This window comes from Cariama cristata, unplaced genomic scaffold, assembly GCF_000690535.1.
Source record: "Cariama cristata isolate BGI_N322 unplaced genomic scaffold, ASM69053v1 scaffold27064, whole genome shotgun sequence".
Lineage (NCBI taxonomy): Eukaryota > Metazoa > Chordata > Aves > Cariamiformes > Cariamidae > Cariama > Cariama cristata.
Genome location: NW_009615234.1, coordinates 54361 through 81759, shown reverse-complemented (window position 1 = coordinate 81759; position 27399 = coordinate 54361). Strand labels below are relative to the sequence as shown.

At 33.6% G+C, this 27399-nt stretch overlaps 1 protein-coding gene across 1 annotated transcript in view; it reads left to right on the top strand.

The window, feature by feature from the left end:
• The window catches only part of LOC104161348 (rab proteins geranylgeranyltransferase component A 1-like), a 70261-nt gene extending 43069 nt beyond the window's left edge, over nt 1–27192 (top strand). The window contains exons 9-15 of the mRNA XM_009699744.1: nt 5325–5402; nt 11362–11466; nt 12418–12481; nt 13427–13523; nt 18049–18141; nt 21458–21624; nt 26912–27192. Of these exons, the coding sequence (XP_009698046.1) occupies nt 5325–5402; nt 11362–11466; nt 12418–12481; nt 13427–13523; nt 18049–18141; nt 21458–21624; nt 26912–27112 (805 nt within the window). The 3' untranslated portion in view covers nt 27113–27192. The remainder of the gene's footprint in view (nt 1–5324; nt 5403–11361; nt 11467–12417; nt 12482–13426; nt 13524–18048; nt 18142–21457; nt 21625–26911) is intronic.
• Nucleotides 27193–27399: the final 207 nt, after the last annotated feature.

Sequence of the window (27399 nt, the reverse complement as noted above, 5' to 3'; positions counted from 1 at the left end):
TGCTGTGTCTTTCTCCATGAAGAGAATTTGCTGAAACTGAAATGAGCAGAAGTCCTTGTTCTTCCCGCCACCAGTGTTTTGATTGGGAGCTTTGCCATTACAGCAACTCTTTCTATAGCATTTCCCAGTCACAGTCCTTCTGTTTTACAATGCTAGGACAGAAGTAAAGATCTGGTGAAAGACATTATCTTGCTATAGGTGTACAGGCATAAAAATTGGGGTTCCTACAAAATACTCTTTGGAAGTTAACTAACTTCTGGTTGATAATTATGCAGGAGCTTTCTGACAGTTTTAAAACTATCATTTCGCTAATTGGATTTAGAAACTAGACTGATTCTGTAATCTTTCCGGACCTTTTTTTAAATTTTGCAGGAATACTGAACAATGTCCAGGAACAAGTAAAAATATTTGACGCTTCATTTGCTTCCTTAAGCATTCATTTTCATTTATTATCCTTTCCAGTAGCTCTCCAAATGCCAGGACAGTTCTGGTTGACATTGATTATTATCTTCATTATTTCTTTGGTGCTGTTTTTTGTTTTGTTTTGTTGTTTTTTCTTCATCCAGGTGGGTGGACGTATGAGATTTGACTTTTTTATGGAACTCTGTGTTGGGAAAATTAACTGTATTTTTTTAACTGTAGCCATTTCATTTATTTGATATGTCTGTATTTGACTTGTTTATGTATTTAAAACACACAACAATATTTTAGGAAATACTGAAGTTCTAGGGACCTTTCAGGAAACACTGAATTTAACATAAGAACCAGGTCACAGCTTGCTCTGTGTGTAAAAAATAAATGGAAAGAGGACAATTCATTAATTCAGCACTTGGCATGTTTTTCTTTGATCTTTCTCCAAAACTTACTGTGCTGTACATGCAGTATTCATCTTTAAGGAGAGAAGCAAATAGTTCTTACTGTAGAATACTGTATAGTTGGGGAGAAAAATACTCAATTTTTTAATTAATCACCCCGTGCATTTCAGGAAGTAGAAGAGAAACTATATGCTAGAAATAAAACCCACTTTTTTGATGTGAAACTATGTGATATGTTTTTCCAATTCTTTTATGTAGTTTCAGAATGAAGTAAGAGTAAGTCTGTAGTTTAAGGGTGTTTATGATATCTGTGTTGCAAATCAGGATGTCAGATGGAGAGACATTCTATTTTTGTTCAATTAATATCGGAGAGCATTACATCAAAGCATTAAACTCCTCTTGTATCAACAGATGCAGCAACCCTGAAGCCTATTTTCTCTCTTGTTACATTAGTGTTTAATTAAAGAAAACAACTAGTTGGAGGCAGTTACTTTCTGTGAAATGTAATGAAGATTTATTTTGTAAGTGACCTTCGCTGTATTAGCTGAATCAGTAATCAGTAAAATTAATAGAATAATCAAATTATATACAAACTCATAAATCATCGTGAATGTGCTGTCAAAAATGCAGCTTTTAATATGTCCTATTGTTTCACAGCTGTATTAAAAATTACAACTGCTGATTCCTGCCTTGATGGGAACTGAAATGGCATTTAAAGGCTGTGTATGATGGAGGGCTACCAGGCCAAAAATTTTCACAACTGTTAATTTAGCTGTAATGTGATTTGATGTCACCAGGGCAAAGTTGAAGTTGAGTACAGTGTTGTTGCTATCTTTCAGCAAAACTTGAATTATTGGTGTAGGCAGTCGCCAGTTAATTAGAGTAATATCAGTTTAAATGCCTGTCATTTAGGGTTAATGGTATCAAAGAGTTGCCTTGTACTTGAAGTACAGTCAAATCATCTTGACTAGCCTATTGTATGAAAGTAATGTTAGCACAATGATTTCACTTTGACATAAATTATTGGGATGCCATTTAGTTTAATATTTCAATTTCTATATTTAAATAATTTTGGCAAGTTCTTCCTAATCATGTCATTTTTCATGCGAGGCTGTTTTAATAGCTATTTTGGCTCTTTGTAATAGTTTAACACAACACAATCAAAATTCCTTTCCATTTTCATTTGAAAAGAGAAGTTTTCCGCTGGCCTACTATAAAAACAGGTCATGCCCTCCTCCACTGGATAGCAGGCTACTCTTGAAAACAAGTAATTCACATTTTTGCGCAGCCAAGCAGCAAAGTTCTTTCAAAGCACACTAGAAAAATAAAGTGCATATATCAGAAAGCCCTTGATTGTGGTTCAAGTCAAAGGAAAAAATATAATTTATAGTTTTTAACAAAGGAATCTTAGTTCTAGTTAAGTTATAGTGCTATTCTTATATACAATATAGGAAATAAATTCATCTGAGTTGGTTTGAAAGATCCTAATGCATGCTTTGTCAGCCAAGAAGCCATCGATTGCAGCATTAGAGATAATAAGCCTGTCGCTCAAGGCTCTGTAATAATTCTTCAGTGGATGTTTAACCTTTGTGTCATCTTCAACAATCTCCAGACAGCCAAGGTTGGTATTCAGCATGGTGTGTGTTCTCCCTGCTTTCGCACGGGTGGAAGAGGTATTTCTAGGGAACTGGATCTTCTGATTTGGCCAGTAGTAAATGATATTGCTGACATTTCCTTAGGCAGCTACCTTTTGGAGTACAACTCGGAAGAGATGTGAGTTGGTAACACACTTCAGCCATTTGCCATGCTGCGTCGTTAATGCAGTTTAAAAGGTATTGCAGTACTGTCTTTGAACTATCTAGTATGAGTTCTGAATGCCAATGTGGATTCCATTTTAGGAAGTCAGGTTTGCAGAATGAAAGTTTTCTTTTCAAGTTCATCATCTATGAACAGATACCTAAAGCTTTTTAACTTCAAAATAAATTCTTTTAAAAAAAGAAACAAACCACAAGAAAAGGTGTTAGTAAACCAGGAAAATCCTGCCATCATCCCAGAAGTCTGGGAGAATTATGTTTCACCAAACCAGCCTACCTTTCTCATGTTGATTCTTTGCTTTGGCTAGCCTGATGCCTTGCTGCTGTTAGGCAAGTACTGGAAATGTAGTCACACTAATTTGTTAAATTACAGTGTAAACTCTACCAAAAGATAAGTAGAATTACACATTCTTACTTTAAATGCAGTACCTAGGAATGCTCAGTTAATGAAATGGCAGGTGTAATTTCTAATTTTTATGCCCTCCCAGTTTCAACTCTGTCATTCCATCTGTGAGCTGAGCATGAAATAGCTGGGTCACACCAAAGCTCAGCTGAATGACGGGAACTCAGAAAACTCAGTTTCTTTCTCTGGTGTGGTAAAATGGAATAGTGGTCACTATTGAATGTGGTACAGACTGTTTTATGATTTACTTATAAGAGGCTATTTTCTTTTGAATAATAGAGATCACAAGAACACCACAGGTGTATTTAACTTGTGGGACAAAGGAAGAATTGTCAAATGTCACTTGATAGCATTTGACAGTTGTCTCTGATAGAACAGTTCTCTCTGAGAAAAGGATAAGTAGTTTATGTCGTTATGCAAATTTTTCTTTCTCTTCAGCGTATATGAGAAGAGGTCAGGGATAGCTGATTGATCACAGTGAACCACTGGAGATTCTTACATAAGTAAATAAATAAAAAAATACATTAAAGGTTCCCAAGATAGATCAGAAATTGCAAACAATCCAAAGCTGAAATGTATTGTAAGGGTTCAGATGCGTCTCCCCCATCTTTTTTCTTTACCTTTTTCCACTAAGTAATTTCCATACTGACTGGAAATGTTGAAGAGAAAGATTATTTCTTTTTTACCATAATTGGAAAAATATTTTTTTAAATGTTGTTATTGGTTTACCTTTTGTCACACCGAGTTCTAGGGAACTTTATCCTCTGCATTTTGTATTATTCATATAATAACAATGCCCCTCAAATAATGCACTGTATACAAAAAACTGACTGAAGTTGATCTTAATTCACAGCTAATCATGAAGCTTTGTCCTTGAGAATCTCTAACATATATCCTGTTTCTGTAAGATCATTAATTGCTGTGCATTATAGTGCTCTCACAGAAAGTTTAAAGAGTTTTTTTAAAATGCATAGCAAAAAGAATATTGGTTGTTAATACTTGCTTGACAGCATTTTGAAGAATGTGAGTTTATCTTAAAATCTTTCAGGAGCTAGAATTAAAAAAATGTTAAAACTGTTGATATCACAGTCGTTTCACTGTTACAGTGTGGGTCGGGTAAAAATTTTGGCATCACTTGCAGAAACTAAACTTTCAGGTTTTGTGAATTAATTTACCTTGTGTTCCATTGAATCAACAGAAAAGTAATCCCCAGAGATTAAGCCTGGCTTTTGGCAGATACAGGAAGTTAGGATGCGGCGATTAACCTGGAATCATATTTATCACCACACCAACTCAGCTTTTACTGTGCAGGTTTACAAGAGGGCAGTTTCAGACTTTGTGCATAGGACAGATTCATCTGGTGAAGAGTTTCAGTCAGAGATATCTACAAGTGGGTGATAAACCAGCCTGGCTAGTGATGAAATTTTGCAGTGAGCTGACTTCACATGGAGTCCCTCATATTTAAATGTCATAATCTAGTTTCTTTAAATTCTGAGTCTCCTTAGAGTTTAACAACAGATGAGTTACGATACTCGCTTAATATTTGGGTAGCATAGCTTTCTTTGTTTTAGGTATTGAGTTTTGTTTGCAAGTGGGAAACTGCTAAATAGGTTAGTATACTTTAGCCTTTGAAAAAACTGACCTGTGAAGCTGATTCCTTTTTTCATTTAGGAATTTTTTTTTTTTGTTACCAGTCCATGCACAGGGTATCCTAAGTGACTATAACATAACATAGGCAGAACCTGGAGGAATCACTATTTGTAAGATGTCGTCTTTAGATTGTAAGAATTTTCATTCTGTTGGGGCACTTCTCAATGCCCTCGAAATTTGAGCTGCTTGTAGTCAATGAAGTTCCCAATGTACATTTTGTAAGAGTAGAGAAATAACTTCTGAATCACACTTAGAATTCTAGTAGGAGATTGGTACAGTTATTGTGGGTTCTTTTATTCTTATTCTACACCATGTCAGAGTATCAGTAGATAGTCTATGCATCTTCAGGAAATAGGTGTTTTTCCATCCTGAACGACTGAAGATGGTAACAGAGAATGAGCACTCAAGCTAATGTAACAATTTAGAGGACTAAGATAAATGCTAATACAACAAAAAGTTAACAGCATATCCTTTATGAAAACTCTAGGGACATGCTTTATTTTGATTGTTTTTTGATTGTCTGTTTCAGAGATTAAGGCACGTCATTAAAAATGTACTTTGCCTTGCTTATGACACGCATTCACATTGATTACAATTACTCATGATAGGAGTAACCTTTATTTTTTCCTAATATGTTTCTAGGATGTGTGCTGTATTTGGTGGTATCTATTGTCTTCGCCATTCTGTGCAGTGCCTTGTAGTGGACAAAGAATCTGGACGGTAAGGGTAATATAAGTAACCTTCTGTTTGTATATAAAATACAGATGAAAAATGTGTTAAGTCAATTTCTAAAAAAATTATTCTTCAAAGATCCTCCTCAGTATTAATAACACATCAACCTTGATTAAAAGTAATTTGTGTATAGGTCCTCCAGAACAAGGAAAGTGGGTCTAGAATATAGAAACTAAATTAATTTCCCTGTGATATTACTACAGCTCCTGATCACCCAAGCTTGGAAGACAAATCATTTCAGCTGCCGGGGGGCTGGTGATGAGTGATGTTAGTTTTCCTTGTGGCCTTACCTACTCTAATTGATTTTCATCAGATGACAACAAAGCCCTCTGTTATTGCATTTTTAAAAATGGAGCTCACCTAAAGACTCATCAGATTAATCTTTGCTGATAATGCATGTCACTCCAAGAGAAAAGACTTTAATGAGTTTTTAGGTAGATTGTTGTCATAAACTATGCTGCCCTCTTATCCTAGGATAAATTCTTTTACAACAATATCAGGCCTGAGGCGGGTTTAAAGTTGAGTTAAAGAAAAATCAACCCATAGTTTTTTCCATAGTGGCATTTTTCACACCTCTGTAAATTGTCACAGTTTCTGTTATATACATTCTATTAGGTATTAGTCTCAGGGCAGACTTTGGCTTTCTTGAGACTCTGTTTTCAGCTTAGTTTCTGTAATTGAAAAGTTCAAAACTTTTTGTAGAAGTTTATTTAGAAATTACTACATAGAAAAATTAGTAGTTAAATGATCGGTGTAATGTGTTTACTTTCCAGTTGCACTGCACATTTGATTCTTTGAGCATGGTACTTGTTAGCTGTATTTGTCATGACATGGTCAAGTAGTGTCTGTTTTCCTTGAAGTTCTATGAACAACAGATTTTATCTTTCTGTCAGTTCCTTAAGGTTCTGGAGTTCGATGCACAGTTTTAGACTTTCAGATGCAGTGTGATAGCATTTCATCATGTGTGTCTTTTTCTAAGTGCATGATTCGTATGCAAATGAAATTATGCCCCTTCCATAAACTCTGTAGTTTATTTTAACTGTAATGTTTGAACTTTTACTATAGGCAGCTTTATTTTCCAATAATGTTCAAGTAGTTAACTTATTCTTTCAGAGGGACAAAACTTAACACCCTGTGGAGATCTTAACTGGTCAGTGGTACTGGTTGCCCCAGTTTCCAGCTGCTTTTGCACATTCTGAAGACCTTTGAAATTAACGTTTTCTTAGTTAAGGTTATATGTATTCCAAAAAAAGGTGGAGTGCTGCTTTTCCTTTAACCTGCTTTTGTATTTTGAATCTAAGAAGTTTGTCAGGGTTGCAGATAGGTTTCAAGTGTCTTTTCCAGGCTATTAGACTGCTTTAGTGGTTCACTTATGCCATTTTCACTTAAAACTGAAGCATAGATTTGGAGGTGCAGAATTACTGAAATAATTTAAAAAGATTTTACCAGACTTTTATTATTCCAAAAACATTGGTCTTTTAGTAATGCCATTATCTGATGCTGAATATGAAGAAACACAGCACATGCCGCTTCCCAAGTCTAGTCACCTGCCTTTTTCTCGGAGCCATCTGCCTGCTTCTGTTGTCTTTTTTCAGGTTTCTCGTAGTTTCAAAGCAGGTATTTTACCAAGTATCATTTCTACATCTGAATAAAAGTAAACAAACAAACAAATATGTATACAAGAGAAGGGAAGTGTCAGACTTCTTTGAGATAATGAAAATAACACAGCCTAGGTCAAAATCTGTTTTTTAAAAAGGTATTTTCAGCAATGAAAGAAGGATCCTATAATGTTCTCTTTTTTCTAATTTCTAATAATTTTAAAAAATCTCAAACATTGTCTTCACCATAACAAAAACGTCACTCAAAAAGCTGAGTTTCTTTGAGCCAGGTATATGTTTTTATTCAGTTATATTATTTTCTCTTGATTTTCTTTTCTCTCATCTGAATGCAATACTGCTTTTACTTGCTAAGTCTTTTCCTTAGAGTGTTACTTAGCAAGCTATCCAGTTTGTTGCTAAGGTCATCACTATTTCCTTTCCCTTCTTTTTCTTTCTTCACATTGCCTCTTTCCTTACCGCATATTCCCTGCCTACACCAGCTCTAATTTCCTCTTGACTTTGGGCTTCAGTGTTTTGCCTAATAAAAATCAGCTATCAAATTGTTAATGAGGCTATTTATGAGTTACTGAGCCTTTGAGTCAACAGGCCGTTAATAGTAATTGGTAATAGACAAATTCATATCGCGTTGTCAGTACAGCTGTCTCTGTAGTTTCAGAGCGGCTTTCCTTGGTTACAAATAGCTTAAACTGACAACAGTAGAAATTTAGCCAAATTGTGTGCAGTATTCAGTACTATTTTATAAGCATCTTCCGTAGGCTTTAAGACTTCATCAGTTATCTTAGTACAGTTATTTTTTCACTGTTTTTAATATTCTTGCTTTAGTACATGTAAGGAAAATTTATAGCTACAGCCTTGATTTTCTTCTCAAACTTTTTGTTGATAGTTTAGATTTAATTTGAAGTCCCTAAATGTCTCCAAAGTTTATTCCAGCTCCTTTCTAGACGTGGCTAATGTTCTCTCCAGCACAAAATGTAAAAAAGCATTCAATATCTAGTTGAATTGCTTTTTTACTTTTTTACTACCCATAACTGTATATGCAGAGAACAGTAGAATTCATCCCCAACTATACAGTTATTTTTGTCATTTTACTATAGTGTCTGCTATAGTTTATGAAAATAAGATTCAGGGAAGACAGTGTGGAAGTATAGAAACTTTTAGACATACCTGTCTTAAGATTTTGGTTATCCACTTGAAAATCTGTTACTTTTTATGTATTGTATCAGAGTAGGTCTGCTGTTTTAATATGTATGCAGAACATCCTGTGTTCTTGATAGAACTCTGATGCTCTGTTAGAAAATAAAAACCACATCATATTCCTTAGGTTGAAGAAAAAACACACTGAGTGTATAAATTATAATGATTTTTTTTTCTTTTTGTTGTTTGTTTTCTCCATGTTTATTGTAGGTCGCTTTTTTGGGTACATATGATAAAATTTTTAGTATTTTAAATTACATGGATTGCATTAAATAATAATGGTAGACATTTATGTTGATCACACTGTACATATGTTTCCAGTTACATAATTCTGTCTCAAAAATGGAAAAGATATGATAAATGGAAATTTATACATCTGTAATAAAAAGATATAGCAAACACATAGTAATTTACATATCTTTCTTGAAATATTGCATACTGGCTTTGTCAGTGCTGGTGAGTCCATTTCAAGGATGTCGCCCTTAGTCCATTAGTTTGGATAATGAGCCCTATAAAGTACATTTATAACTCGTGGCACTGCAAGGAGATGGATTCTAATTTTCATCCTTTTATCTAGACACATTGAAAGAAGGTCAATGGAGGGTTCTGTATGATTCATTGTCGCAACACATATCAGATGACAGAGACCTGATAATGTCAGTGCATAAGTGTTTTCCGTATTTGGAAGCAGTACTTGAAAGAAATTTTCTCAGCATCATCCTTTGAAGTAAAGTGGAGACTGCAATTAAAAGCGTTATCTCTTTTTCTGTTTAAAATCTTATCAAACATATGACCTGATAGCTATTCGTGAACAAAGGAGAAGAAACAACACTTAGCAGAAAAATAAAAAGTATGTAGTTGATTTTGCTGGCTTTGAGTGATGCAACATGACATTTAATCAACCTTTCCCCTTCGATAATGGTTAGGGGGGTTGGCAGGGAAAATGTTTCATACACAATAAGAAAGTTTATAATTAGAAATGAACTGTAGCAGCTTGACTTCCTTGTTTATTTGCGGTATTCAAATGAGTGCTCGAGAATGAAATTAGTTAGGTTAACAGTAAGAAAAAACTTCTTAAAGTTGCAAGTGAAATACATGTTGAATAGAATGTAATTGAAACTATGTGAAGAATACTACATGTTTAAAGTTAAACAATGCTGGTGCCATTAGACTTCTTTTAATTACTGTTTTCAAGTTATCTGTGGAATTTGAATGTAGGTATGTATGTATTATCCAGATTCCTATGAAATCAGCATTAGAAGTTGGTGTCATAAAAGCATGCTTAATTGTCATAAATCTGTTCTATTTGTAAATAAGCATTGTGTGCACCCTTTTTCAATTCTCATTTCAGACTACAGAAGCAACTGGTTTACTAAAGCTAGTGGCAGCTGATTGATATTACTTAATTAGGTTTGGTTCTCATCTCTAGTTTTATAGATTGTTTTGATCACATAAGCTAATGCATAACTTGAAGTTACAGAAATGCTGTTTATTCATAAGGTATAAGTGGCATGTCAGATATTTACTGATACAGGAGTAATGTTGCACTATGATAAATCACATTTAAATCTGTAAGGGATCTCTGTCTTAGGCATCCTTTTGTTTCTTTTGAAGTTTCCCTGTGCCTGCACACACGTGTGTAAATGTGTGAGAGAGAATTTACTGGTTTGAGTCCTGTATATTAAATTGACTGAAGCATTGAGATACTGATTCAGAAGAATTTAATTTTTTTTAAAAAAAAAGGTAACTTTCATACACCAAGCAAAAGTTAAGTAAAGCTAATTTACTTTATTTATTTATATAGTAAATGTTCTGATATTGTAGAAAACCTTAACATCTTGTTTTCAAAATCAGTATTAAGCCTTAAACATTCTTAGGATATAGAAGCAAGTTGTAAAGAAATAAATTGTAGTGCCTGTGTCTTGCTTGCACGTTAGGTAGGAAAAGCATTTATTAAGACAGGTGCTCTTTAAACCTGTACAGGTTTCTGAAAATGTTTGCTGTATTTCAGATTGAGGAAAATATGTACAATTAAATAGAACAGAGATCATGGCATATAGGAATCAGCAGAAGATGTTGGTTTTAGTTAGTAGCTGTATACAGCCTCCATTTTATTTGTCTCATATATGTTTTAGTTTCATATGTCATATATATCTGCATAGAGTTTTTTTCCACATGAAAATCTGAAATTTGTATCCTGTTCTCATTTCAGCTCTCTGAATTGCTTCTTTCCTGTGGTTTGCATTTCTGTCCCATTTATAAGAGTGTTAATCTGTTGTGCTACACTTGTCTTGAAAATTTTTGTAGCAGTGTCTCAACTTTTATTTTTTTTTTTCCTTTTACCTGTTTGCATTCAGAAAGAATTCCTGGTGGGTCTTGGGTTTTTCTCCCCACCACCCCTCTTATATTTTTTTTATTTATTTATTTTTACTTTTTCAAATATTACCTGAGGCAGACTAATACATATTTGGGTTAGAATTTGTGTGTATTCAAAGACAAACAATATCTATCAAGAGTGTTTGTGTTGCTCTTAAATCTGTGTAGTCAGTTAATCCTTTTGTGTGTAACTTCAATAGTGTATTTAGTCACAAATACAGAAGCACAGAAAAGTTCCCTTGGAAGAGTCTGATGCACACATTTCTCAGGGATTTTTCCTTACATCTCTTATGTGAATTTGTCATTTAATTTGTAAAATGTTATTGCCAAAATAAATTTGTCTTTAGTGAAGGTTGCTGACTGGGGAAAAAGAAGGCTGTGATAGCACAGCACCTACAAAATAATCCAGTGTTACTTTTCCATGTATCACGAGGTAAGAAACATAGGCCATTTTCATGTACAATAGATTGCCAGTGTTATTAGCTTATATTTAGTTTTCTTTATAAAGTGACCAATTTATTAATGTTCATTATGTGTAATGGCATTGCATATAAAAAATTATATATACCAGGTAGAACATTTAAGTGTAGGATTTAGTTACCCATTTCAGTTGAGTTGTTTTAGGGGTTCACGTGTTAAAGAAGTGTGTAGCTAACTTATTTGAAAGATATGAACAATGTGCTATGTAACTCAATTTACCCATGCTTTTAATAACTTACATCCAAATTTCATATTTTGGTTTGATTTTTTTTTAACAGATGCAAAGCTATTGTGGATCATTTTGGACAAAGAATAAGTGCTAACTATTTTATTGTAGAAGATAGTTACCTTTCAGAGAACGTGTGCACAAATGTGTGTTACAGGTATGTAGTAAAACGGTAAACATAGTAAATTTCTTTAAATAATAGTGTATAAAATACCCTGCAAGTTAAATTTAAGAGATTGTTGTCTCCCGCTTTATCTTTGCAGTATGGTTTAGTTCTGTGCATGGTTTTTCTCCTCTTCTATATATTTGAGGGCATACTGTATGCTTTCTATCTTTAGGTTTTCTTAAATTGTCCTCTAAATCATATTTCCCTTTTCCTTATAAAAATTGCAGTAGTTCTAAGTGCGTTAAGGATTTCATATTTGCTAAAAAGTGTTTGGAAGGTGGATGTGCCTATTGCTGTTCTCACTTTAAATTTGTTGAAGTTTAGAAAAGTGTTTAAAAGTCACTGTTTTCTGTGATTTTTTTTTTTTTGTTGTTGTTGTTCTTGTCAAAAGCATTGGAAATAAACTGCCTTGGTCTTCAAAATACTGCAGATAAGATATGAGCAAAACTGTAGTAGTAGGTGCAGTGCAGAAATAATCATAGGCAGTGGAGGATTAGAAACTTCTGTTCATGAACTCCACCCTAGTGTATTTCCCCTTAATCCAAGGTGTCCTATGCTGTTTCGAACATAAAAAGTCCTGTAACATGCTGCCACTAATCTTGATCAAACTAACAAAAGAACTTTTTAAAAATCAGAAGGATATTCAAGCTGTTCTGTATAATGGCACTAGCTTATTTATTCATCATCTATTTTGGTCATTGAAAATACTATATTAATTAATATAATCTATATATAATAAATTAACTATAAATATTAATATTCCAGATGTGTTTCTACTTCAGCAACAGCAAAATATCCCACTAACAATGTATTAATAAAGATTATATGGTTAAATAGCCTTCCCACAGTGTTATGTTGAGATTGGTATTGCCAAAGCTATGAATCCAAATGGCTGGTTTTTACGTTTTTGTGAAATGCCATAATTGTTTTATTTAATTGTAGGCAGATCTCCAGAGCAGTGCTCATTACAGATCAGTCTGTACTAAACACAGATGCAGAGCAGCAGGTATATATCAATTTTGTATCATTTATCTCTTTATGAATTGTATGTATTAATATTTAGTTGTTGGTAGGAATTAATTTATGCTTTTGTTTGCTTAAATCCAGCTTTTCAGTCAGCACTCTCTACTGATAATTGTTAATTCGTTAGTCTCTCTAAAACTATTAGGAATTTTATTTTATTTTAGTTCAATGACTTGGGTTTCCCTGTTTGGATCACATTATATTAATTAACAGAGTTGCTAAGCTACTGTCTTTAAGGTAGTTAGTTTTGCTTGCTTTTTAATAAACTGTTATCCTTAGCATTCTGTTAACTCTTAATTATTTATGTTGTGTAAACTTTGAAAAAAGTTCTTTTTTTTTTTAACATCCACTTTCACTGTTCAAAGTTCTTATTATGTGCTTTCAGATCCTTCTTTAAATGTTTGCACTTTGCCAGTCTTTGCAGACCTTAATTTTAAAGGATATTAATCTGTGTTACATGCTGCTTCTATATGCTCCCTGTATTCTTACAGGTTAAATAGGATCTACAAAATAAGAACATATATGACAGAGAATCCTAAGAAGTTACTACGTCTTGCTACTAGCAGTCCTGCATAAAAGTACTTGTCATTCTCACCTAACAGTGCTCTACCCAGTGTTCAAAAAAAATTTTGCAGTCCCTTGCTAACAGAGTTTCTAAACTGTCATCCTTTTGGAAAGGGCTGTGATATATGAGGTTTTCTTTCTGTTCCACTGCTGTAGACATTTCTAAAAAGGTGGCCTTTCTGACTTGGGTAGAAATTCTTGAATGCTCAAATTCTGCAGGATCAATTGCAACAATTGTTAATAATAAACCAGAAAACCAAATTGTGTAACTGCGGTTATTTTTCACTTTTACTCAGAATTGTCTTGGTTGCCTCATCCTCCATGTTACTCTGCTTTAACATAAGTTGTTCTTTCTACATGGTAGGTTTCCATTTTGACAGTGCCTCCAGTGGATCTAGGAAAACCAGCAGTTTGCGTCATCGAGTTGTGTTCCTCAACCATGACGTGCATGAAGGACACTTGTGAGTATATGTAATCTTAACTATATTTTTCCCTTTGACTCTATCAACTCTGGAACAAAATTTAAAATATGTGTGTATCATTCATCCACTGCAGAATGGGCAGGCTATTGCCTGAGAAAGGAGTGTGTACTAGGTTACTGTTATCAGGAGATGGGAGAAATAGTCCATTGTCTTCATTCTATAGCAGTTGTGTGCTGTTTCATGTGGCTTAGGAATCATACTACAAGAATCTTGTTTCATTAAATTATTTTTAAATTTACATCTGATAATTTTTTTTTTTAAGTCTTATTGTGATTTTCATGGTAATAAAGTATATTGTTCCTTATTTCCAAATAGATCAAACATCAAATGTTCCTTTTAACACTTATGTGGCTGATAAGCTTGATGGTTGTGTTCTTATTAGTACTGGGACAATACTCTCTTTACTGTACAGTAATTATAAAATAACTCCAACAAAGGGCTTTTTGTTACGAATGGGGTTTTTTTACATTAAAAAAAGTATTAGAATTCCGCATTTTGTTTATTCTGCAAGATTGTTAGGCCAACTGAAGATCTAGTAGAATGGCAAATAAGGTTAGTGGAGAGCTTTAGCAAACTGTTTCTTCTCCACTATAACTAAGATTGTGCAGTCTTCAAGTCAAATTATTAAGGTTTTTTTAACTTAAAAATGTTTTCTTTGTAAAACTTTCTGCCAAGGATTTCTCTTACTGCTATAATTAGAGGGCCAAAACCTACTCAAAGTATTTTCTCAAATAATTTCTGAAATAACCTGTAAGCAAAAGGGTGGGATCTTAGTTAACATAGATGCATGTTTTGTTTGGGTGGCTTTTTTTGGTTTTGTTCTTTTTTTTTTTTCTTTCAGACTGCCTTTGAAATTTAAGAGAATCTTTATGCTGTAGGACTCTGTGACCTCGTAGAAAATGCTACAAATTTTTGTTTTCATAAGGGTAGATTCTCAGTACAGGCATCAAGTATATTTCAGTATTATTTCTAGCAGAATATTTTGGAGCATATGTTCTTGTTTCTACTGCAGTTTCTGCTTTTTTTCTTAATCAGCATATACTAAAAAATTAATAAGTAGGTTAATACCTTATAATAAATTTTTCCTTCATTAGATTAAAAAAATATTGTAAAGCACGTGAATCTTGCTGGTAGTTTGTTGTTAGTTTGTAATTTTTTTGAAAATGGACTACCTTAACTGAACTATTAAATTGAAATACCTGAAGTACACTATGTTTGAGGGCTTTTTGTTTTCTGAAAGTTTTGGTGGAGGTGGGATTATGTCCCATTATGAGATTTGGAGGGAAGGAGTGCATCATGATTTATTTGAGGTAAAGTTACAAAAATTCTTTTAAGAACTTTGTTATTGTCATCTACTGCATTAGATTCTTTAATTCTAAACCTATCTGAGAAATCACCTTTCTAGAAGGGACGTCCCAGTATTTCTATTAACAGTTTTCTGGGTACACAGCCTTATGACTCTGTTGGAATTTTATGTGAACTTGAAATAAATGAGCAACAAGATGTTCTTATTGGGTATTTATTTTTCTTTCCAAATTCTAATGCTGAATTCTGTTAAATAGATTACCAATTTGGGACACTATGGAAGATGAATAGAATTAGAGGTTACCCAACCTAACGCTTTTTAACAAAAAATAAGTAACTGTGATAATAACCGATTTATTTTACTGTTACCTAGGCTTGAACTCTGTTTTTTGCATACAAAGAAGAGTCAACTAAACGATTAAGTCATTCAAAGTTGTATTTCCTACTTAATAAAAAAAAACCCAGACCTAGAACATAGTGCTATATTGTTAGTATTTGTTCTTTAAATAGCTGATATAGTTTATTTAAGCGTTCACAAAATATATATAGCAGGAAGTGAAACTGAACAAGGATTGATGTTCAAGTAGATATAAATTATTAGTTTCATGAGAATTTCTGTGGTGCTGAAAAATTAAGGTTTCTGTTATTGACTTTTGTCCAGATATTCTTTTCATTTCAGAAGAGAAGGTGCTACATTCTTTAATGAAATTTGTCTTCATGTTTTGAAGTAGTATAGTTCTATTTTAGGTATAGTTGAGTTCTAGTTATGGGATTTTTATTTTTTTTTTTAATTTTACATCATTGTCTGTAAGTGGGATTTAACCTGACTGATTTCTCCTTCGAACAATTATTTAAGATAAGTATACAAATACATCTACTCTTTGATCACGCTGCATAAATGACAGGCACATAATCTGTATTGCCAGTTGAGTGGAACCAAACTCCTTCACTTGCCCTAAAAATTGAGACTGTAATGATGAAATCATAAACTAAACTCATCGTTCTTCTTGCTAGAAGAATTACTTGAAGACAAATGTTGGCAACCACTGTAACTAATGCAGTTATACCTGAGTAAATCAAATATAATCAAAATACATACTGATGACTGTGACTTATAGACATAACCTTAAAGATAATAAAAAAGATTTTATAGAAAGTAAGTGTTGTGAACTTTAGTGATTTATAGCTGGGTTTTTTTGAGGAAAGAACAGATTATATTACAGTGTTTGGGATTGTAAACATTTAGTTAAGGTTACAGGGAGACTTCCGTTATCACCATCTGTTTTCTTTTATTTTTTTAGTACATATTCCTTTTAGACAGCATAATTGGTTTTGGTGAAATAAAAAATTAATATTACTGTTTGAATCTAATATCTCTGTGTGCAATCTGAGAAGAGGATTATGAAGGGTTAAATTTGTGGTGCTCCTGGAGTCAGTATCAAACTTTCTGTGGCATAACTGTGGTCAGGAAATTGTTCAAGATATGTATGATGTACTTGTAAGTAATGACACAAATATAGCCAAATTTCAGAGTGAAAAGAAAAAAATGTCATATGGATTTAAAATAGCACCATAGCTGTACATTCCTATTAAATTGATCAGAAATATATAGTAATGAAGAAAAAAGGAATCGTTTTAAACTTTGTACAAAGATGTGTTAAATTTCTACATGATTCTCTGGCAGATACTTCTGTGCTGATAAGTTTCCAGACAGCTGTTCGGTAGCAAATGAGTCCGTTAAGGTGGTTTTATAAAAAGCTTTAAGATGAGGGTTTTAAATATCTGAATGAATGGATGTAAAGTAAAGTGGGATAAAGCAGCAGAGTAGCTGGTTCTTTATCTAAATAGAGACTGATGGAACAGAAAAGAGGTCAAGAGCTGCCTCAAGTGATTATCTTTTCTAAGGAGTCAGCAACTTCACTAATTTGGAAAATGGAACAAATAAAGGAATAGTATGTTCTGTGAGTATCTGTTTAGCAACTTTATTTTAATGAAAACAAGTACCTTAGCAAGAAATGGAAACATCAAATCTACATTATTCGAGAAAAGCTGTGAATTTTCACAAATGCGAAATTGGATTTAGTGATGTTAATTTGCCCATGCTGTAAGATTAATTTTGATTAAATATACAGTTACACGAATGTGTTCTTGTGGTCCAAAATATTTTCATGTCATCTTTTGCCAATATGGATTTGCTGTACTCTGCGATTTGTTTCTGATGTGTACAGAGCACCTGTTGAAATCAGTTTTGCAAATTATCAGAAGTCCTTGCTGGCCCACCTTAACCTAATTTTGCCCTTACCCAAACACAAAACTGTTGTTTCTCCCATCCCTCAAGAAGGTGGATGAATAAAATGTTATAGAGCTTTTTTGTTACATTGTACCAAGGGATTGCATATGTCATAACTTACATCCCAGTACAGTTCCCTGATATTCAGCAGTGTTTATCTTTAAATTCTCTCTAGTTTGTCAAAACATGACAGTGTTCCCAGTGTTCTTGATTCTATGTGGCTGGAGAGAAATAGATAATTGGCAGCCCACTTGACCTGTAGCTTCAAACATGCATCTGTTCACTTCATCTCCTATTTACTGTTTAGTACAATAAAAGAAATGGAAGTCAGTCTTCCTCAAACTTTTTACTTCAATGGAGAAAGATAGCTTCCTACTTACTCCTGTACAGCCAGACTTAAACATTGAGTAGCCAAATTTCCGAATTCCCACTCAGTCCCAATTTAGCTCTTAAAGGAGAGTGCCGATGAAAGTAGTGATATTTGTGGGTTTAGTATGTTGTTGAACTATTGGACTGTCAACACCGCTAAGAATGTTCTTGGGATTTCTAGAGGTCATTAATGGCAAGTACAATGTGTTACCGAGATTCTTGCTGCTACTTTTCCTGGTATCAATAGACAGCTTTTCAAAGAATGACATTCTCTGTGTGCACTGCTGATGTTAAATTACACTTACCATTTTACCAACACGTATGGAAGAGAGAGATAAATATGAGATGTATTAAGAAAATTTCTCTGTGTGGTGTATATACAGTGTATTTCTGTAATACAATACTGCTCTGGGTTAAAGGAAGTGATTTATATGAAGAGCAGTGATGTCTAAAAGCCTGCTGTGCCTTTTAAAAATTGTAATTGATATTTCTATATCTGCATATTGGTGATTGTAATCAGTTTGTGTTCTCTTTTAACAGATTTAGTCCATTTAACCTGTCCATCAACTAAAACTGCTAGGGAAGATTTAGAGCCTGTTGTACAGAAGTTATTCAATCTAAATACAGAAAAAGGTAAAAATAAATAAAGTATTAAGAGATTATTTTGCAAAAATATAATTTATCCCTGTAACTAAAGTGTCTGTTGCTGAACATCTGAATATGTCATCAGAGTCAACATATGGTGTGCTGCTATTTAGATATCAGCATTTCAAAGTAAAGGAATCTATTTTGAGAGTGAGATTGATTAGACAGATGTCAGGTGTTTCTGTATTTCATGATCTAATGTTCCAAGTCTTCTTCAGATGTGGCTTAACTTCAGTATACAAGGACTCTGGCTGTAAATGTCTAGGACCTTTTTAATTTTTCACACTTTCATGGAAACATACTTGCTTCTCGGCATGTCTTTCAGAGGTGCAGTAGTGAAATGAAATATTTGCGAATCTGGTTTTTTTTTTTTTTTTCACTATCCTGTTTTTAGTAATTTCTATCACTTGGATATCCCTAACAGAAGTTATCAAGACCCCAAGAGTTAGCGATCTGCTTTTCTCCTCCAGCTGCCAGATGTACCCAGTGCTATAAGCTTCTTAGTTTTCTTTTGCCTTCTCTTATTCCAAGACTGTTGCTCATCCTTTTGTTGTCATCTTCAAGTGCTTCCATGTTTGCTGCTGTTAGTTGAAATTCTCTGGATTCTGCTTTAAGCAGTGGAAGCATAAAGTTGGTACACACTGTAGTGTTATCAGGAAGATACATTTCCAGTAATTTCCAATAATGAACTATTTGGCCCTAAATTCAAGTAAACCTTGCCAGCTACTTTCATGAACTTTGACCTTGAGATGGACGATTTCACAGTCCCAGAGGAAAACAGTTGTTGCCTAGAAAGAAATTATCCCTGAGCTACTTTGAGCTGGTTCCACAGAAGTCTTTGAAATTTAATCCTGAGATCTTGAATTTCATCGTATTTTTGGTAGATGCTCATAGAATAGGTAGTGTGCACATAGAAGATGTTGCTGTGTTCTAACCCTGGCAAAGCATTTTTAAATACAATATGCTCATAGTTAAATACAGTAAATCATAGTTCTTTTATGAGAAAACAATACTTAACTGTCAGTGGAAGTGTTAGTGTTCGTATATATGCAAGTTAGTAAGATGTGGAAGGGTTTTATATTATAATTGGTTTGCTTATAATATTTGCTGTTATGCTTCATTAATGAAGAAAATTTGGTAGAATTTTTTTGTGTTAAAAACAATACATGCAGTCTGTTCTGTGGCCAGTCTTTCTTTTTCCTCTCAGGGCTCTGTAACCAAGAACAGTGTTTCATGAAGGGTTGAGTTCAACTTTTCACAAGTTTGTTTTTCTGTATTCTTTTCCATTTTAACTTTTTTTTTTCCTTGATCTTTTAATGAAAAAGCAGATATCTTATTGTTTTTATTGGACAGCAAAGTGCTTTTAATAGGAAGTAAAGTATTAAATAATATGCATTTTCTTTCTATTTGCTTACAGGCAAAGCATCTTTGATGTCCCAAAGATGTAAATTTTTTTACTAGGTTTGTAGTATAGGAGCCTTTACAAAACAAGTATGTAGAATACAACTAGGGTTTGTAAATAGAAAACTATTAGATTGTAGAGCTGCAAACACTTTTCATGTTGATATTTGTAATGTAAAGCTTGCTGATTTCCAACTTTTAATATTTGACATATATTTTAAATTTTCAAGGTAGTGCCATGTGTTTCAAAGACTCAATTGGTGAAGAAAAGATGAGCTTGCAGTTTAGTGTCTTCTAATAATTTGGAGGGGTTAGCATTAATCTTAATGTTTAAAGTGATCCAGTTTTGAAATGATATATTGTTTAGAACCTGACTGAAATTCTTCTGTAGAAACTCTGTGATCATAGGGGTCCTCAGGTGCACTGAGGCACTGAAAAGCTAGTTTTCACTGACACATAGGCCTTTTTATCATCAGGATGAGGTAGTGGTCGTATTTTAATTAAAATGTCAGAACAAATACTGTTGGAGTTATTGAAAATGAATCACCAGATAAAGTGAGCACTGGGCCATGGCAGGTCAAAGAGGCAAAGTCACCTGGAGAAGAGGACTCCATTCATTTTCCTGCCTAAATGAGGAAGAAGTAACTTTTATGAGCAATGTGAACTTTTAAATATATTGAAGAGCATCTTGCCCTGTATTAAGGCTCAGACTTTCACAGGCTGATGAATTTAATTTATATTTCAAACTGTTCAGTATGGTTAGCACCTATTTTTTAAAAAATATTTGACAGTTATAAACACATACTGAAGGAATAGCATAGATTTATCCCTTTTTTTCTAATTCAACTGCTTTAAAATACTGTTTTGAATGCCATTGTTATCTAGAAGTTTCTTCCTTGGAAAGAAGTAAATCTCGCAAGGGCTTTTACAAGCTTCATTTATTTTAGAGGAGGTAAAATACTGAAAAGGGGACGGCAAATATGGCAAACAAATAGTATCTATTAAGCTAAGAATCTATGTTGTGTATTTCTCCATTGCATTCTGCACTGTTAAAAAGTGACCTTCATCTTTGCAGAGGTTTTTCTGCCTGTGTGCAGGTGTGTTGTATGAATGTGCAAAGTAACTGCAAGAAGGTACAGTTGATAAGCAACAAGATATAGTTTATGATCATTTTGTATTCATAATGAGTATTGTAGCATAGTACAAGTCCTCAGTAAGCGTAGAAAAATATAAACTAATCATTTATTTTAATTTAGTAGTATTTCCACAGTTTAGAGTTTCTACATACTGCATAGCACATCTCAAATAGAGTACTTCTGGGTTTTGTTAATTCTTTATCTGCAGTTAATTTGGAGAGGAGGTATTCTTTGTGGATTTTTCTTTAAAATTTCTTTTATTTAAACTATGAGCATTAGTTAGTCTCTTTAGGTTGGCTTGAAGATGCTCAGTCTTAAAGCACAAAAAGTCTGTTATGAGAAGAGTGCCCATACAAAGATAAACTGTTAAATGAGGGAGGGAAAAAGTGTACATCAAAAATATCTTTGCATATGGAATGCAATAGCTTCAAGTTGGCACAGCCTGTGGAGGACTTGTTCAGACCATCATATGCTCATAGAGCTTATCCAGAGTAAGCTAGATAACATGTAGACCAAGCTTCTTGGTAGTACGCTTTTAGTGTGTACAGAATAAGTAGAGTTTACATACCTATGGTTGTAAAGGAAAAGTATGATGAAAGAGTACTTCAGAAAAGAATGGAAAGTAAAATTAATTGGCCTTTTAAAGGAAAAAAAAAATCATTTTATTATGGTAATTCCGTGTTAATAGATTGACTTTTAGTATGCTAGATTACATATTTCCCTTACCACATGTGAACATTGATTACTGAAAACTTTTTTCTTTTCAGAGACTGAAAGTGAAAAACAGGAAAAACCTAGAGTACTCTGGGCAGTCTACTTCAACATGAGAGATTCTTCAGGAGTTGAGAAAAATTCATACAATGGCTTACCCTCAAATGTTTATGTCTGTTCTGGACCAGACTCTGCTTTAGGAAATGACTGTGCTGTCAAACAGGTTGGGCAGATCAATTTTTTTGGTTGCAGAACTTTAATTTTAAAGACCTAAGGAAGTCCAGTACAGTGTGCTTTTGTTCTGGGTTGTTGTGCTTTATCCTAGGTAATTAGTACTAATACAGCTATAAAACTTCACAGGTAGACATACCAAAAAATCTTACTTAATGAGCAAAGTGAATGTCAGTGGGATTGAGAATAGAGGAAACTTGAGAAAAGGTCAGTTGATATAGTAACACTAAGAGTAGCAGATAGTTAATCTGAACAGGTAAAGGGAACCTAGAAGGCAGAAGATGATGATGTTGTTAGAATGGTTACTTGCTCTAATACCGTGGAAAGGAATAACTGTTAAGTAATTCAGAAATATAGATGATAACTCCCTGAAATATGTAGTCTTTCACCTGTAAGAGGAGGTACAGTAGTAGAGAAGCAGTACAAATCAAAGGTCAGAAAAGCCTTTCTACAGTTCAAGTTGGAAGTATCATCAAAGTAGTTTAATACCTGCAGGACATAGTCACAAACCTAAAACCCATTGGGGAATAAAACCCAGCATAATTACTAACCTGGTAAATTAAGTTATCTGTCTCAGTTTACCTTCTCTTTGCCTCAGTATCACTGTACTAAAAAATTATGGTGTAATTGTGTCTCTGAAGGAATTGAGGGTAATGTCATTCTATTTGTGACCTTGAGTTAGTATTGGGCACCAAATCACACTCAGTTCTGATTTTTAGTTCTCAGTATTTGGATGTCTACATATCTGGTTCCTGCTAACTAGAATCCTGAACCACTTGCAGCTTGCCTAATGGTAGGCATATGGTACCAGTATTCAATTTAAGACAAACTACTAGTGCTTTGAAATTGGAGGTGAAGAGTGAAAGCTCCCTAAACAAAACTAAGTAGATGGAGAGATTGTGCAATAGCCGCCACCTGTGTTGGCAATAGGCAGAATATGTAGGGACACCAGATCTTCAAGGGTAGGTACGTAGACATTCACAAAGAACTTTATATCATAGCTCTCATTGTGCCTTCCCCACTGCAACTGAGCAGAAGACAAGAAGATCATGCGAATATGTAGATTATGACTTGTTCAACAAAAGACGGATGGAGGAATGCATCTTGTTTGCTCTTCCATTCAGAGATCCACCTTGATAAGGAAGGTATAAATTCTTAGGCAAATCTACCACAGCAGTCACTGTGGTGTCAGGGTGCTTTCAGAGCTAACACGAGAACACTTTTACATCTTTGTATGATTAACTGGCACTAGTCATTTTTAAAGCTGTTTTTTAAATGACCATGTTCAGAGAATGTGCACGCCATCTTCTAACCAGTTGCAGGATTTTTTATGAATAAGCCATAAACCTCTTAAAAATAAGCTTTTGAAGTGGAAAGGGTGACACAGCCTGCACTGTAGGGTCAGAACAGTATAATTAAGGGCTAATAGTACCCTTCATTTTGCTTTACAAGGCAATAATTTGTATCCCAAGAGGATAAAGAACTGGAGAAAAAATAATGCAAGACAATTATTATGGTAGCAGTTTTAAATTGTAAATGAGTTCTTTCCTAAATGAGATTTTTTTAACAGTTGTTTAAAATAGTGAGGTTAAAAGTTCTTTAAATACACTTTAAAAACAGCCTAATTCTAATAGCCACCTTTTCTAGCATTCAGCTTTATCTTACATTAAGAGCTCTTTTTCTTACCAATGAGTAATGGTGTTGAAATATTCAAGGTGCGGTAGTTAGCCTTTGTGTTAAAACCATTGACCATCAGTGAGATAGATGTTAAACAAGCAGATCTCAGAGGAGAAAGAAGAGCCTAAAACACTGCCTTTCAGAAAAAGTAGATAGAAGCTACATTTTTTGAACCTGTTTTAAATTTTGAAACAAATGGTTACTAGTTAGACTGAAAAATATGTAGTGTAAACTTGTTTATATTTAGAAGTCATAAGGGGAAATAAAAGTGAGTAGCATGTGTAAAAACAAAGTGAATAGGCTGACGATAAAGCAGAACTCACAGAATACACCCTTCCCATCTAGCATGCAGGTATCTTCCAGAAAAGTAAAGGAGGGAAATACATGTAAGTTGGTGTGCCTTCTACCTCCACATTACTTTCGTCTTCCTAGCAATGGAATGGAAATCTCCAAACATGAAATACTTAAAAACTCATGGATCAGAACACTTTAACAGACAGACAAAAACCCACTGTGTATATTAGTCTTGGAGGTAGCTTGGAAAATTGTATCTAATTTCTCTAATCAGTTCTGTGTTTACTGTTTCAATGATATTTCCCATGATTTATGTTTTCATTACTATTAGTATTACTAACTTCTGTATGTCATGCTGTTCAATTGTATTGATCATACATTATTTAGAAGGCAAGACACCAGAACTTTTGCGGACAATTATCCATCTACAGCTCGGTATACAAATGACTTCGTTCTTGTTTTATTTTAATTTAGTGTTAAATTTGTAGTAAAATATTGAATTGATTTTGATGTTGGCATTTACTTGCCCTGAGGATAGACTAAATAAAAGCAAAGTGCCATTTATGATTTCTTCAAATTCTGTATGTATGGATCAAGTAAGGCATCTGGCTTCCAGTCTTCTGTTTTTTCGCTGCTACAATCTGACATGAATTACTATGTTCTAAAGTGGTATGTTCCCTGAAGGATTTCAGATTTCTGAGGCATCTTCATGTTCATAAGAGGAAGCACTAAAATTGTCATGCCAATATTTGTCCTTTAACCTGTTTATGTTTGTTTTCTATATCTGGAAGGGTTTCAGAGTTATTGAAGTGTGTCATATTTCAAACTCCTGTTAGTTTGGTAGTGTTCTCTGTAAAAATTGTTATGAAAGCCTGTACAGCTTGTCTACATGCCATCAAGGTGCGTAGCTGGGATACAGTAAAACCATAACAAAACATAGTTTTATTCCACTTCAAACAGTTATTAAATTCAAGTATCTATGCAAGTGCTTTACATGTTTATGTCTTAATGCTTAATTCAGACCTAAACACTGGGAAGCTAACACACTTAGCTACTAAATATTGAAGGAACTATTTACTAAATTAGTTACAATAAGTATCAAAGTGTTACAATGAAGGAGCTGTTAAATTATTATTGGTTATTTTGCATTACGTTGCTGGGTAAGGTTAACTCAAAAAATTGGTAGGCCTGAAAACACTCTATACCATTAAATTGTTCAATTATAATCAGCATCATGATGTCCTACATAACATGCTGAGAATTTCTTCCCATGTTCAACCTCATAATTATTTGACCATTTTTGGAGTGGATATTCACTGACTAATTGGAGACCGAATAATTGTTAAGAACTGCATAGGAAATCTTTGTCTGCTCTAGTTTGTCATATATTTAGTGCAAAATGTGACACCTTTCTTCACTATTCTATTAAATATAATAATAGTTTAAGTATGTTTTTGAAGTTCCAAGGACAAGTGCAGACTGGAAATAAAAAGTCTTTCTCTTACCTTCAAAAAGTTAGTTTTGTAAACTTTTTGTAGGATATTTGTGCTCCCTTGCCCCCTAGAGTTAGTAGGCAAGGTTTTCAAATTAAAAAACAATATTTTTGAATTAAGAATGTATTTTTTCAATATATTTTTTCATATGCTAATATAAATAATTTTATACAGTTTTAAATGGGGATGGAAGAGTGAAATTTAGGAAGCAGAATGAAGAATTAAATTGAACCGAGAGTAGACAGGGTCATTTAAGCAGTTAATAATGGAGTCCTACATCCACATGCTGGTGATACAAATCCACTGCTGGTAGGCAGTGAAGTTTATCACAGAAAGCTGTTTGGTACATGCCCAATGATGTATTAATCTGAAAACAATTCCCTCTTGTCGAGGAATCCACATCATGTAATCAGCCTTTGCAGTTGGCATTAACTGACCCTCCTGTCAGCTTTTTCTGTGCAGTGTCTGGTAGCAGTATGAATATAAAGATTAAATGCATTCTTGCCTATGTGGGAGCTCTCATCACAGGTCGTCTTTAGGGCATAGTTTACTGAATAGACAAAATCAAGAGGCAATATTCTTTTGCCTTTTTAGAAACCCAAAACATAACTGTGATCTGCATCAGTTGTCTCCGTTTTGCTTAGAAGCTTAAGGACTTGGAAAAGAAAACCTTTATGGAAATACGAAGTGCATGTTAATTCAGTAAATAAATTCCTGAGTGTCTCTAGCTTTTTTTTTAATATAAGATAAGGTTATAGATGGGTTATTTGCATAAGAACATGTAAAGCTATTTAACACTAGTTAACAAAGCTCCTTTCCATTCTTGTGTTTTTTAAAGGATTTTTGGCCTCCTTTGTTTTTATAACATACCTGGTTCTCAAGAATTTTAAGATCGTATTATTTTTGTTCTTTATCTCCCAAATTTTGTAGCTGTATTCTGTATCTTGTAGTAACAACTACCCTGATGTTATCAAGAAAACATTTCTTTTTAATGTCTTTCATGTAGTCAAAAAACTTGACTTTTGTGTACTTCATTTCTAAACCTAGATGACATGAAGAGTAAGTGGCATTGTAAATTAAGTTCTTGAGCTGTATCTTAAGAGTAACTGTCTTTTTATCTAAATAAAAGTTGCTTATACAGTTCTTTTCAGAAAGACACAATTTGTGCACATAGATGTATGCACATATTACATTGAAATGATAGACATGTTTTTTGAATAAGTTTTAAATGTATTGGATACAAATATGCATATATTTTCAATTATAATATTCCATTGGATGGGAACAGTTCTCAGTTGAGCTATGTATAAGCTGTTCAGAAAAAGTAGAAATGGAAATTTTTTTTGTAATTTTTAAATTTAAGAAGGAAACCTATATATATGATATAGATTGTACATATTAACAATTTCTTGGTTTTGCTTGTTATGTGAAATGGATTCTTCTCACTAGAAAGAGGCAAGATCTTCTCAGTGCTTTGCATTTGACTGCAGCTAGGGATATTTTTATAGTGGAAAAGATAATTTTTCTTGCAAAAAATCATCTTTGTTGTTTTCAACACAGTGTGGTATGACCAACATTTTTTAAAAAGCCCTATGCTGTGACTTTTCTAGTAGGACAAGGTAAAAAGATAGATTGCTTTTTCTTTTTCGAGGACTGCAAGAAGGAATGGATTTCCCATGTGTTTACAATACTCTCAAAGTATTAAATCACTATCCATTTGAAAGAACAGAGGTTAATTTTAAATATCTGTAAATTATTGCTGCAAAGTATTACATTTCAAAGTAAAGTTTATTTTATACTTTTTTTTTCTAATAGGCTGAGACTATTTTCCAAGAAATGTTTCCTACAGAGGAATTTTGCCCACCACCGCCGAATCCAGAAGATATTATTTATGATGAAGATGAGATTGCACCAGAAGAGTCTGGATTCAGTAATTCACCAGAGACAAAACCTGAATCCTCAACTGAGGAAAGCAGTAGCGGTACTGCTGTTAAGAAGGAAGATAATGAAGAATGAATTAGCGCTGTTCTCTTAGTAGAAGAGGAGATTGACCTAAATTAAAATGTAAGGGAGGAAGGGTAAGAAAAAGAGGTATAAAACCCATAACCGTATTATTTGCAATTGCCTTACTTTCCTTAGCTTGAATAATCTTTCTTCGTCAAATAGTTTCATTAATAGCTGAGACATTTCTAAATAGTCATAGGTCCACCAGATCTAGGAGTGTTTGTAGCTAAACAAAAAACATAAAGCATTTGAATTTAAAATGCTAAAATAAGATCCATGATTTGTTGAGATAATTTGGT